The sequence below is a fragment of the Amphiprion ocellaris genome, chromosome 6 (assembly GCF_022539595.1).
Source record: "Amphiprion ocellaris isolate individual 3 ecotype Okinawa chromosome 6, ASM2253959v1, whole genome shotgun sequence".
NCBI lineage: Eukaryota > Metazoa > Chordata > Actinopteri > Pomacentridae > Amphiprion > Amphiprion ocellaris.
Window position 1 is genome coordinate 15524810 of NC_072771.1, and position 13613 is coordinate 15538422.

At 40.3% G+C, this 13613-nt stretch overlaps 1 protein-coding gene across 1 annotated transcript in view; it reads left to right on the plus strand.

Annotated features, from left to right (window-relative positions):
* galnt9 (polypeptide N-acetylgalactosaminyltransferase 9) overlaps window positions 1-12730 on the plus strand; it is a 132811-nt gene extending 120081 nt beyond the window's left edge. Inside the window, exons 9-11 of the mRNA XM_023271550.3 lie at window positions 87-182; window positions 11361-11528; window positions 11711-12730. Of these exons, the coding sequence (XP_023127318.1) occupies window positions 87-182; window positions 11361-11528; window positions 11711-11857 (411 nt within the window). The 3' untranslated portion in view covers window positions 11858-12730. The remainder of the gene's footprint in view (window positions 1-86; window positions 183-11360; window positions 11529-11710) is intronic.
* Window positions 12731-13613: the final 883 nt, after the last annotated feature.

A 13613-nucleotide genomic window follows, 5' to 3' on the forward strand; every position in this document is an offset into this window, starting at 1 on the left:
AAACTGAGGACCTTGATAGTGCTGTCTGGGCTTCTACAGTGCCTCACACTGACCTCTGAACAAACTCTCTTGCGCTTTTCTTTCAGGTAAGAAACAGCAAGGCCAGTGGCTACTGTCTGGACCAGGGCTCAGAGGACGATGACAGAGCCATCCTCTACCCCTGCCACGGCATGTCCTCCCAGGTCAGACCTCACTTACCAGGCATTTGTGCGCCTACATTCACTCCTGGGTTCATTAAGCAGCCATGTTCATCAGTCAATAATGCAATCAGTGAAGCTGTCAGTCAGCGTATTGTATTGATTGTTCCAGAGACAAGCGTTATTACAAGTGTTATCTTTTATATTTGACTTCCATGTATTGCTCACTGAAAAAACTAAATACTTATAAATGCTCTCGGTTTATTCAATCGATGTATTCTGCATTTTAACTCTGGAGGACTCTCCTCAAAATGATGCAGTGCAATTAGTCTCCTCGTTTAGCAAACATGTTCAAGAGAGATATGTTTGCCTAACTACTTCCCATTTAGCAGGACTATAGATGCCCACACACATCTCTGCTGAAGCTTTTAAGTGATCCTTCTTTAACAAGTCCTATTTTTGGTCAGTAGTTTTACATTAAGGTGTACATGATAATACTCATGGCTATAGAACTAACAAGATGTGGATGACACTTTAATAGGCCCACACACACCCACTTGGTGTTCTCACTTTTAGCAGCTGAGGTTGGGTTAAACAGGGCACAGAATTCATAAAGATATGCAAACTCTACATGCAAAAGATGGTGTGAAGTGTAGGTTGCTACCAGTACATAGTGAAATGGCCATTGGTTGGGTAAGCATGCTGTGTAAGCCCAGTATTCATGATGTATGATGTTTTGACGAATCATTGGGTTCTGGATTCTGCTCAGAGCACATACCTTGAAAATGCCTTCAAATCTTATATTCACATTGGCTGCATGTACTTATAGGCAACTTGGACTGAAACTATTGTTACAGTGTATCTGCATAGAATAAACTACCGCGACTGCTCCTGCTGACTTCGCAACTTCATCTAAATGCTATGACCTGCTCCGTTTTTCAGACCCCATCGCTGTTTTTCTTGTTCCAGCAATGGAGAAGCGTTAGCAAAACCGCTGCTGGTGGTAAAATGGGTCAATATGAATTTGTGTATAAGATTGCAAGCAACTCTACAGGGTCATCGTTCACCCTCTGGGGCCCCCAACACTGCCCTCTGAAGCAACCTTTACACACGTTTGCCTGTAGCTCTCAGTATACTCCCTAATAACAACCAACAGTCTGATCAACCTACCAAGCAACGACTAAACAGTCGTCTTCAGCTACCATGTTAAGTCCATTATCATTACTCCACCAAGGAACACAGTGGAGTAATGATACTTGCGTTTGTCCTTCCGTCTGTCTGTTAACATTACTCAAAAACAGACTAATGGATTTGGATGAAATTTTTAGGGAAGGTCAGAAATGACACAAGGACCAAGTGATTAAATTTTGGCAGTGATGCCGCTTATAGTCTGAATCCAGGGATTTGTTAAGGATTTCCCATTGCGAGACAGCGGCACAGCGTCACTGTAACTATCACAAGTGAACACTACGTCAGCTGCCTGCTGACGATCACATGATTGCGATCCTACTACAAATCAATTGTTGATTGGGACTGATGGGACTTATCTGTTGGAAATCATACAAGGAAATTGTGGGGGTGTTTCTGAGTCCCATCAATTCCCACCACCTGCCACATATTTAGGTCACACAATTTGGTATCCATACATAACGTACACATGCATAACACACGCCTGTGCTCAGCACAAGGGTATTTTGTTTGTGGTTACATCTATATTAAATGGCAACATTCTATGTTGCCGTGATTTCTGCAATGATTTTTTTCAAGTTTTTCATCTGTCAGCAATGATACAACGACTGAGCAGGCTTAGCGGAGTACTGCGCTCTCTGTGTGCTTTACTTGCATATCAATGTAACCACCATGCCTCCTAAAGTTAAAAGAAAATCTTGCAACAATCCTAGACCAAGAGCCACATGTATATTGCCCAGCATGATTTTCCCTCTGAGCTACATGATATGTCCTCTAAACTTGTGTGGGTGTGACCTGCATGTAGGGTCTTTGGGGGGGGGGGGGGCACATGTAAAGAGATACGTAAATAAAAAAATCATACTGTATAAAATATTTCTACTACTGGATTTTGCAGATTTCTTCAGGTTTCTGCCATGAATAATTGTATCCTAAATCAAATCAATATTTAATGTGACCTCCCTTCTCAGCACCAATTCTCTCAGGCACACTTGCATGCAAGCTGCTTGACAGTTTGGGTGTTCGGAGCATCTTAGAGAACTTTCCACGGTTCATCTGTGGATTGAGATTGCCTCGATTGCTTGGGTCTTCTTCATCCCACACAGACTGCATGATGCTGAGATCAGGGCTCTGCAGGGGCCACGCCATCTGCTGCACGACTCCTTGTTCTTGTTGTTGCTGAACACACTTCTTTATGACTCTGCAGTGTGTTTAGGTGCTTTGTCCTGCTCCAGAATCAATTTGGGACCGAACAGATACCTTCCCTGATTTCACTGCACGATAAGAATGAGATTCTACAGGGCTTCAAACTTCTTCCCAGTATAGACAGTGTGATATGCATCCATGTGTAGCAGTCACACAAAATGAGTGACAAGGCTTCTTTTTGCCTCCCGTCTTATTTAATTACCATTTGAATCTCCTGCAGAGTCGCTAAAAATTCTAAACAGATTCTGGGTATTACAGTTGCAGAGTATTAAATGAGATGGAAATGCTCACAGATGACAAGTGAAGACTGATTTAAAAAGTCAGAACATCAGTCAACAGGCTCATTTACAGTGCTGTCAAACACGGTCTATCTGCATTCAGAGCTAAATGCATAAAATGACAAATTATGGAATACATTCAAATATACAGTGTTCAGCCCAGAGGATCAAATAGACGGGTATAAATGTGGGACCCGCAAGTTTAAAGTCTGCTTTTATTTCCCAAAGTACGACTAGTATTACGTTTGATGGTTGTTTTCATTCTGATAAAAGTACATTGTTGTCAAAGTCTCATAAAGCATGTTTAAAAAAGGACCACTCTATTGTTAAGGCTTATTTTGATTTTGCACTATGTGAATTTGTTTCACATTATTTCGATAAAAGTCATCAATAAGCATTTAAACGCTTTTTCCATCTTGTTGCTCACTCATTGTCATGTCGTTTGTTGATTGTAGTCAATGAAAATGAACAAAATTCAAGCTAAAAACTTAAACAACTTAATTTGAAGAGTAAACAACAGAACAATAATCTTCCAAATCAATAAAAGAATTCAGGCTTTTATAACAGTTAATAAGAAGAGTGTGGCCAGAGAGGACTGTTTTGGTTTGTTTATGTTATTTTTAAAAGGAAAGTAAAGCCCAAAGTAAACAATACATTTTCATAGATCAGACCTCACTGACAGCATTTGTTTTTCCATTAACAGTGAAAGAGTGCACAGTGTAAGGCTCTTGGGGGTTTGGTATTAAACTAAAACAAATCACACTGTGTCATGATCATTTTGAATGTGGTTAGAATATGAAGGCAACACTGGAAAACTAGGGCACTCCCAGGTGAGAGTGTATGTAATTATATGAATATGCAGCGTGTTCCAGCTGAAATGAGAACACGTGTGCTTAGCGCAACCTTTATCTCAATAGATACCAGAACAAATGGCACTGTGGGTGGGTGGGAGGACGCTGTCCTGTTTTTGTGCGTTTTTTTTTTCCCGCTTTGCGCAGTGAAACTAAAACCAATCCTGAAGGCAAATCATGCAAATGCTATTCATGTATCATTTTTTTTCTCCCCCAACTTTCCTAACCACTGCTTTTGCCTGTGACTGACATGTTCATTATCTGTCACTGGAGGGAGCATTAGAGGGAGGAAAGCAGCTCGCCGGCCTCCACTCCAGAGAGCTCCGTGGGGTCCAGTAATGTAAGGCTCCACTGACTCTTTTAATCCTGAAGCCCGGGGGAAATAAACAAATGGAGATGAATTTTATGTCTTTGTGTCATTAGATTACAGTGATGACTGACATTACTGTGGGCGGCCCGAATTCAATTTCATGGGACACTGTGATTTTGCATTCCTTTTTACCATTGTTGCTTTTACTTATGAAAAAAAAATGTAATTGGACAGAATAAACCTTCTGCTTCTGAGCAATGAGTCTCTCTCTGCCAGCTCTCCCTGCGGAAATCTAAATCATGGATAATGTCTCACCTTTGTCCAGCAGTACAATGCATTGAAAGCCCAGTGGAGGAGCTACAAAGCCTGCACCATTGCTCTACTCACATACAAACACACCTAGATGTAGTCTATTAAAGCAAATGATGCATTTTTTCCTTTGGATTTTTCTTTTTATAACGTCTGAATGCAGCTCTTTTCTTTGTCTGTTCTGCCACACTGGCCATTAATCTTCATGGTAACCACTAATATGCACATGAGAACAGCAGCTCAAGAAATAACAAGACGTTTCTCTGGGAGCTCATACTTTTTGTCTGGATGATGAGAATGCACAGCGGCAAAATGTGATGCAAGTTTGAAAGGAGGAGGCAGGATTAATGAGCCCTGGTAATCTGACGTCTCCCACAAAAACAGCAAGAATATGGAGCTGCAACCGGCTAGATGTGTGCAGAGGTGTGTGTGGTTATTTTGTAGCAGCCTGATGTCATTTACATGAGATTTCAATCAGAGTAAAGATACTGGACAGCCGTGCGTAATAACGATGCACTTTGGAGCAGCATTTCTCAGAGAGGACGCTGCAGATTTATCAACATATCTTCTTCTGCTGCCTTCAGATGACTGCAGGGAGTTCATGAACTGAGGGAGAAGCTTTTCATCCTCTATAAAGCAGCTGTGTACAACAGATAGTGTGAGAATGACCCATATTCATTTATAGATGAACATGGAGCCATTTACCCTGTTTCTGCATGACCATTTTAAAAGTGTTTGATTTTTTTTTTAACCCTTGTGTTGTCTTAGGGTCAAAAATGACTAATTTAATAGCATAGAGAACCCCTTAAATTACTTGTTTTCAACTTGAAATTCAATAACTTTTCCCAAAGTGACCCCAACATTAGAAAAAATGAAACATTGTCTTTGTTTATATTTTCATCAAGGCTGTACACCAACAGTGTACAAAGATTGGCTTAGGGTCATTTTTGACCTGGCAGTTATATATCACAGAACAGTGGACTAAAACACACACCCAAATCACACACATGCACACACACACACACACACACACACACACACACACACACACACACACACACACACACACACACACACACACACACACACACACACACACACACACACACACACACACACAAACACACAGTTTTGTAGTTTTCCTGTACAGTATACAATGTACTTTCCCTTCAAAAAATGCATTTCAAGCTGCTTTCTGTACATTTCTGATACTTTCTTAGGATATAGCAGTACTATCTCTTGCTAAACAAATAATGTTTACACCTTTAGCAGCAATGCTAGTGATAATAAACCTCTACTTTAGAAAAGAAAGCAGTTATAACATGTGTGATGTAATAAAAACGAGTGGTGTCCATGGATTAAATGCAATCTTTCTGCCCTCTGAAGAGCAAAAAACTCAGACATTCACAAAGTGTGTAATGCATGACAGGTTGGTTCTTCATGTAAAATAAATTTTGGCTGAAAATTCAGTTAAGCTGCTCTGTTTTAGAGGCTCAGTGGAGGCAAGTAATTTTTTAGCCTTACAGGACCTTAACCCTTTGATGCGCAACATGGATCAAAAGATAACCATATTCCACTGAATATGGGCCAGTTTTGACCCACGTGTGCATCACATAGTTACAGTTTTTCTCAACTGATAAGACACTAAATTCCATTCACTGCACACAGCCACTAACTGACTTCACATATTACTCAAAAACAGGACTCTGCTGTCAAAACTTTGAACACTACTCATTGTTTGCACACAGTTTCCAAACCTCTTGCACTCTTTTTGCAAAAGACTGAACACGTTTTTTGCTCATTTGAACACACTTTTCACTCACAGCACACTTTTTCCAAAAAGTGAACACTAGGAAGCAGAATTGGGACACTGTTCCAACACTGCTGTCACAATTAAGACACAACAGGTCAAAACTGAAAACACTTTTGCCAATGAAGTGCACACTATAAAACCTGCTGGGAAGCAGAATTAGCTGTTCAGAATGGATGTCAGAGGAGCAAGAGGTCATGTTGGAAGAAGAGGATGTGGACGACCCAGACCACAGCCAGAACCAGAACCAGAACCTGGACCTGCCCATGCACCTGGTCCTGGACTACTTTACATGGTATGTAAATGTTGTTTGTCACTTCAGTCACATGTCTATACTGGAACAACACAAGTAGTCAGAAATGTTCTTAGAATACTGTAAAAAATCTAATGCATAATTCTAGTTCACAAATGCTAGTAAAATTACAGAAAGTGTACATGACTGACTTTTTCTCTGTTTTGTGTGCGTTTGTTCCAGAGAGTTTTTCAGTTGGATTCTGATGATACACATGAATACATCTATGTGGATGAGGCTGGTTTCAACCTGGCCAAGAGGAGGAGAAGAGGGAGAAACATCATTGGACGTTTGACTATAGTCAACGTTCCAGGTCAGTGTGGGGGCAACGTAACCCTCTGTGCTGCAGTAAGCAATCTTGGAGTAATTCACCGTCATGCAGTTCTGGACCCATACAACACCCAGCATTTGTTGACTTTCCTAGATGGACTTAGAAGGTCTACTGACAGGGGTGCAGCAGGCGTTTGGCAAGAAGACACGGTTTCTGTTGTTGTCTGGACAATGTTAGTTTTCATAGAGGACTATTGATTCAGGAATGGTTCAGTATGAACCTCAAGTTATTGTGGTTTTTCTGCCACCATATTCTCCCTTTCTGAATCCTATAGAAGAATTCTTCTCTACATGGAGGTGGAAGGTATATGAGCAGCAGCCATACTTTGGGAAACTCTCTATCAATCAGTGGTCTTGGCATGTGGTGATGTTTCTGTTGATGCATGTCAGGGCTGGATCAGACACACTAGGTCTTTCTTTCCAGAGAAAACATAGCTTGTGATGTTGATGAGGTCCTGTACTGTGTACAATACAGTGCTGTATTTTTTCTCTAGCATTATTTTTATTTTGAAATGTACAGTCAGGCACTGCAATGGCCCCTCTGATTCACTTTTAGGATGCATTTGTGTTTAAGTTGTCATTTTTGAAGACTGTATCATTTTTTTTTATACTTCATGTGAAAACACAGCGAGAGAAGAGTGTTTTGTATTTAGCAGTGCAGTGTCCTACTTTTGCTTCGTGCGTCTTTGAAAACAAAGTTCAAATTTTGACAATAAAGTGCGCTTTTGACACAAGTGTGCAGTGCTTTGTGAATTGTGTTCAAATAAAAAAAATAGTGTGCAGTGTGTTGGGAAATGTGTGCTATTTTTCAGGAACAGTGTCTTATCAGTTAAGAAAAACTGTAATACAACACGAGGGTTAAATATTAAGCATTGTTGCATTATTTCTGTGCATTTGTTTCAAGTGAGTAGTCATATTCCTGAGAGTACCTGCTTCACCGAACTACCAAAGAAAATTTCCAGTATTTTCCTTTCTCACAAAGAATCCCAGCTATGTGTGGCGCACTCAGGCATGCATGGTGCTGCTGGATGTCTGCTGTACCACTTATGCTAAAGAGCTTCTTAAGTCTCTCATAAAGTTTGTAAAAGAAGCTCACTCAGACTCCCATTCGACACCACACTGTAGTCACATGTTCTAGCTGCAGAGCTCAGACCTGAGTGGCGTAACTTCCTAGAAGAGCATGTGGTACAGGAAAGGTAGAAATGCAGAGATTACAACCTAATGCACAAACACTCATTCTTATATTTACACCATCATGAAGATAATTAGAGTTAATTAGGAAACCTGAAATTAGCTCGACCTCTAGAAAACACTTTTATGACTGCTGGAAGGCAATGAAGCGTCTAACGCTGCTTCACGAGGCGCAGGTTAATTGGCTTGGCAGAATCACTTCCTTGTGCTAATTATTTGTTATGGTCTCATTTTAAATGTATTAGCATATTGAAGGCTGCCAGAGTGCGCTGTAAACAGGTATTAGCGTGGATTATATGGGTTTTTCCTAGTGCCCAGTCACAGTTTACACCTTGGTTGAACCAGCTCAGAGCGTTATAACCTCGAAAGACCCAAGACAGCCCGGCAAATTCCATGAAGAATTCGTAGGGAATAATGACCTTTAGGCTGGCACCTTGTGAAAAATAGCCCCATTATGTGTGTCGCTTTAGACTGAGTTTGAAATATGTTTATGTAAATTGCTGTCATTCCTTCGTCCAAAGAATTATATTTATCAGCATCCTTGTGAGCAGCCCACCTAGCTCCTTTGAACCTTGAGTGACACGTAAAGTGGCGCTTCATTGTTTTTCTATTTGTTCTGAGTGGCTCTTTAGGGCAGAACATTGGATTAAACCCCCTGTGCGTTCTCTCTTCTCACAAGGTGAAACACCCACACAGACCACTTACTGCAGCTTCTCCACTCAGACCAAGTTACGTGAGATGGAGAGATTTTTACATGCTAGAATTGTTGGATCAAAATACTTCGTTTACAGTTAGCATATGACCAGAATAATAGGTTTGCATACCATTAAATGTGAGTCATATGGGATTCATTTGCATGTTTGTAGAGATGCTTTTGCAGTATAGGGTCAGAACTGTCACTGTAAATTTCTTAACCCTTGGATGCATAAGTTACCTTTCATACTTTTAAAGAAACTGTAATATTTGTATTGCTACCCCAAGCTCCTTATCACTGATAATATCATACAAGAGGTTGCAAAAACTTCGAGGGACGGAGAGCAGCAACAGTGGGAGGAAAAGAGTGGAAAAAATGTGAACAAAATGGATGCTGACATTCTCCTATTGCTGTTCTGTGTAATATTCTTCCTTTTCAATTTTCAAAATGTTCAAAATATGTTATAAACTGAAAAATAAGCATATTTCAAACATGAAGTCCTTCCTGTGTGGATAAAAATATAAGACAAAAAACAATACAAATTATTATTCTTTACCAAAATGACAACAAATGGCATAAAAACACATTGACTCTAATGTGGGTCATTTCTGACCCACTTATGGAAGCGTGTAGGGTCCAATGACTTGTGCATCTAAGGGTTAGTCACACCATCAGATCAGTTGTTCTTACAGATTTTCTTCAAAACAAGCAAAGAAATACATGGGAATAAAATGTGTGGCGTGTTTTTGCATCAGTTTTATTTTCAGCAGGCTGAATTCACTGAGTCTTGCATGACTCTGACTCTAACATAGCTGCCTATTCTGTGCTTTAACAGGAGACAGCATGTGCGTGCGGTTCAGGACAGTCAAAGCAGGGCCGCTGTCATACTGAAGACCTCCCTATCTTTGGCATCTCGTTTTTCAGGGAGGATCACTCCCATAAATAATAAATGGTATCTCTACTGTATCCTTACGTAACAGATACGTGTCGCCACAGATCCTTTCATGTGCGGGATTAAACAGTGAGGGATCAAGTTTTGGTTTGGGGAAATATTGTAGCATTAATGAGCTGTGTGCTCGGTGCAGTGCTGTACACTCAACCTTTCTACAAAATAAGGTGAAATAAGGACACACAGTATTGTATTTTTTTTTTTTTTAAATCTTGGAGATCTCAAAGAAAGGTCAAACAAAGTATGTTGTTAAAAATTGTACCTCACTCTGGCTTTTTGATATAAAATTATTCTGTAACCGAAATGCAAAAAAAAAAAAAACATTTTAGTCTCATTTTGTTTTTTAATTTATATCAAATAATCCCTTTGGTGCCGCATCTGTTGCCATGTTTGTGTACAGTTACCGTGGTTACCAGTGTTATTCTCATCCTCGTCTGTGCTCTGCAGTGATACAACAAACAGGTTCTCCTCAGTAAATCCAGTCAACGTTATCATTTCCACACTCTGAACCAAACTGAAAGTAACATTAATGTTACATGCACATCACCTTCTACATTAGCAGTGTTTATATCAAATTTGGCTTCCCTTTTCAGAAATGTCGGCTGCTCCAAGTGGCTTTCTGGTTTATCTCAGGCGTTCTGTTGCAGCTTTTCATCCATAATTTCAAGTTTACATTACTGCTTGACACATTACATTTTCTGATTGTAAGGAGCTTCTTATTTAACGGCAGGACGACAGATCAAACAGAAGAATATACTGACCAGGACAAAAGTTGGACATTTATAGAAGCTCCCAGATTCCACAAAAGCTAAAAGCAGAGATCTGCTCATTTGTCCATTCATCCATCTTGGAACATTATCATTTATTTTTTTGTTGTTGATGTTTTTTGGGGGGTTTTGTCATTGTTTTTACTAAAACAGTAAAAATCTTGATCATAGTTCTCATCTTAAATATTCTGTAATAGTTTTTATTGACCAAATCAAGCATGACACACTTAAATACAATTGCAACGGAGCGAAAAGCTTCAGCTAACTCTACTTAGCACATATATAGTTGTCATTTTAGTCTTTAATGCTAGTAAAATTTTTGTTATATGTTTGATGTCTTTTAAGTCTTGTATATAAAATAGTGCTACGTTCATACAGTGTAGTTTGCTTAATAATAATCTTACATTGGAGATTCATTGAATCCCTTTATGATGTGTGGGAATAAGTAGCAAAAACTGCCAGAAGAAATATGTTTGTTTTGGCTCCAAAAGCAGAGCACAGTATCTGGATTTTTTAGGTGTTGTTTTGCTTCTATGACACTTTTTATCATTATTACTTGGAATTTTGCCTTTATTCCTATACAGAAGAAGAGTTAGACAGATATGGAGCAAAGAGAGGCATGCAGCTATGCAGGGATGCAGCTATTTCAAGCGTTTTAGCTCATGTGCTACAGTATGTGTCTAAACCACTCAGCCATCAGGTTGCTTTCATATCAGTTATTTTGGGGTTAAAATGCAGATAGTTCAAACAACAGTGGATGCACAACCATCTTTCTTATCTGGTACATGTTCTGCCAACCAGAATGGAAACTTCAAACCCCCCTTTTTTTCCCAACTTCGCCTCCTTTGTATTTTCTACAGTCTGTCTTTGTCGCACAGAACTGGTAAACAGCATCACAGTAAGCCACATTCAATCACATTTTCTCACTGAAGCACATTTCAGGGCTCATGCTTTCCACAGATGCCCTCTAAAAAGTGGAGTGTTTGCTTTTTGAAGCTATTACAGTACTTGAGTCTGGCAGCGTAATGCATCATTTAACTCTGTGTTGCAGCTCGCCCGCTACTCTACGGAGGGGCTTCTCCAGCTGGGACCCCTGGGGTCGACCACCTTCCTGCCTGACACAAAATGCCTCATTGATGATGGCAGAGGACGGACTCCCAGCCTGAAAAAATGTGACGTTGTCTCAAGGATTTCCCAGAGGCTTTGGGACTTCACACAGGTAAAAATACAAGGCTTGATCAGATTTTTTGACATGGATCTTCACCACTTCAAATAAGACAATAATGCATTACATACAGAAATGACACCATGATATGCATTACAACCAACCATATGTTTTTCTTAACACTTACTGTGCAAGTCTACACTCATGTTCCTGTGTTTTGTTTTGTTTTTTTGCAGAATGGTCCAATCATCAGCAGGGACACTGGTCGATGCTTGGAGGTAGAAATGTCCAAAGATGCCAACTTTGGCCTTCGCCTGGTGGTCCAGAGATGCTCTGGTCAGAAGTGGATGATACGAAACTGGATTAAGCATCCCAGGCACTGAAGCCAGCGGACAATCTGAGACATTTTGGGCAATGTTTCAAGACGCAGTTGGATCTCAAAGTGTGGACAGTTCAAATAGGAGCAGGGACTGGTGGTGCTAGTGTGTGGTATTTCACACTACAGACTGCACAGCACACTGAGCTTCCCTCAGGCCACAGAGCTTTCCAGCGCTGAGTTATAGAAGAATATGATCAATTCATATGTCCCACTGAGCTGCGCGTTCACACCAGACCTTACGGGAAGCTGCACTGTTTGAAATGGCCCACATTTCTGACATTCAGCAACATGTATAGAACAAGTCACCTGGGTGCAGCCCGCGAAGAAGGTTTGACATCCCAGTAATTATGTTGTTTCAACTGTAAAACTATCAGATGTTTGGAGGTGATCAAGAGCGTGGGTGAGTGTGTTGTTTTTATTTATTTATTTTTTTCTTTCTGCATCTGAGCAACTCAGAAGATATAATTGCCGTCAACTGCAACATTCAAGTGATTATTTTGGGCTGTGATTTGGAAAATTGCTTTGGACATATCGTGCCGCCCTGGCAAGACGTGTAATAGGCTTCAACCAGGCTGCCCATCATCAGGTCGGGAAACACTTCACCTGCACTCACACAAACCACTACAGTTCTTTGTTTCTTTGGACTGTATTGCTCACTGTGGACAGGAGCAATCATGTGCCTTTTTTTCTCTTTTTTCAGCTTCATCTGACCAGGGAATGTCAGTCCCACAAGCATGTACAAAATTATTTGAAAGTTATTAATATATAAAGCAGTGTATAAAACAGTCTAATGATAGTAATATATTGTAAAAAGTGGAAAATTGATATCCGTCCTCTGATAACAACAATTAGGATAATAAAATCATTTTTATGATGAGCCGCCTTTCTGTGTCTCTTTCCTCTATCAGTTCAGTGAATTTGATGTCAACGTTTGCTCCTCTGTTGTACTTGCCCATGTACTACATAGAAACACACCTTTTCTTTTGTACTATTGTAAAGCCAGCTGCTAGCAACGGCAGCACAATTGCCTGCCTTTCTTTGTGCCTGCTCTTACAACCACCTCAAGCCTCCATCAGGTTTCTTGGCCATGTGCACTGTGATTGTTCCAACCCACCCACTGGATAGCAGGTCTTCAGAAAACACCCAAACCTTTCCAATGATCGTGCTCGGAAAAAAAACAACACTTTTTTCCTTTTTTTTTTTGTCTCATTTCCCGCCAGGAATGTGACACATTTAGAAAGACGATTTCAGTATGTGTGTCTTGATGTACTGTTGGCATACGGCATCAGTTTATATATAATTTATCTTTAACTCTAAACATCAAAATACTTACAAAGACAGCATCAATGATTTATTTTTTGCGGGGTTTTTTTTTTGCAGCATATGTTTTTAAATGACATGACGGATCACCTAAATAATGTTGTGGGATTGATCCTGCTGGTCAGCTGGGGTCTTTCTGTGCAGAGTTTGCATCAGATGTCCGGGTTTCTCATAGGTGTGTGTGTGCATGATTGTCTGAGTGAAGTCAATATGCAATGGGCTGACGACCTCTCCAGGGTGTAGCCTGCCTCTCTCCCTATACCAGCTGGGATAGGCTCCGTCCCCTTGTGACCTGGCTAATGGTTGGATGAAGGATATAACACACTGATTTTGCCAGAATCGGCAGGTTCTGGTCTGTAGATCCTCCAATGACCAGTTATAGAAGGATCTCTGGGGTGGATAGCCTTCACCTCAATCTCAGGGCAATATCATGTATGTAG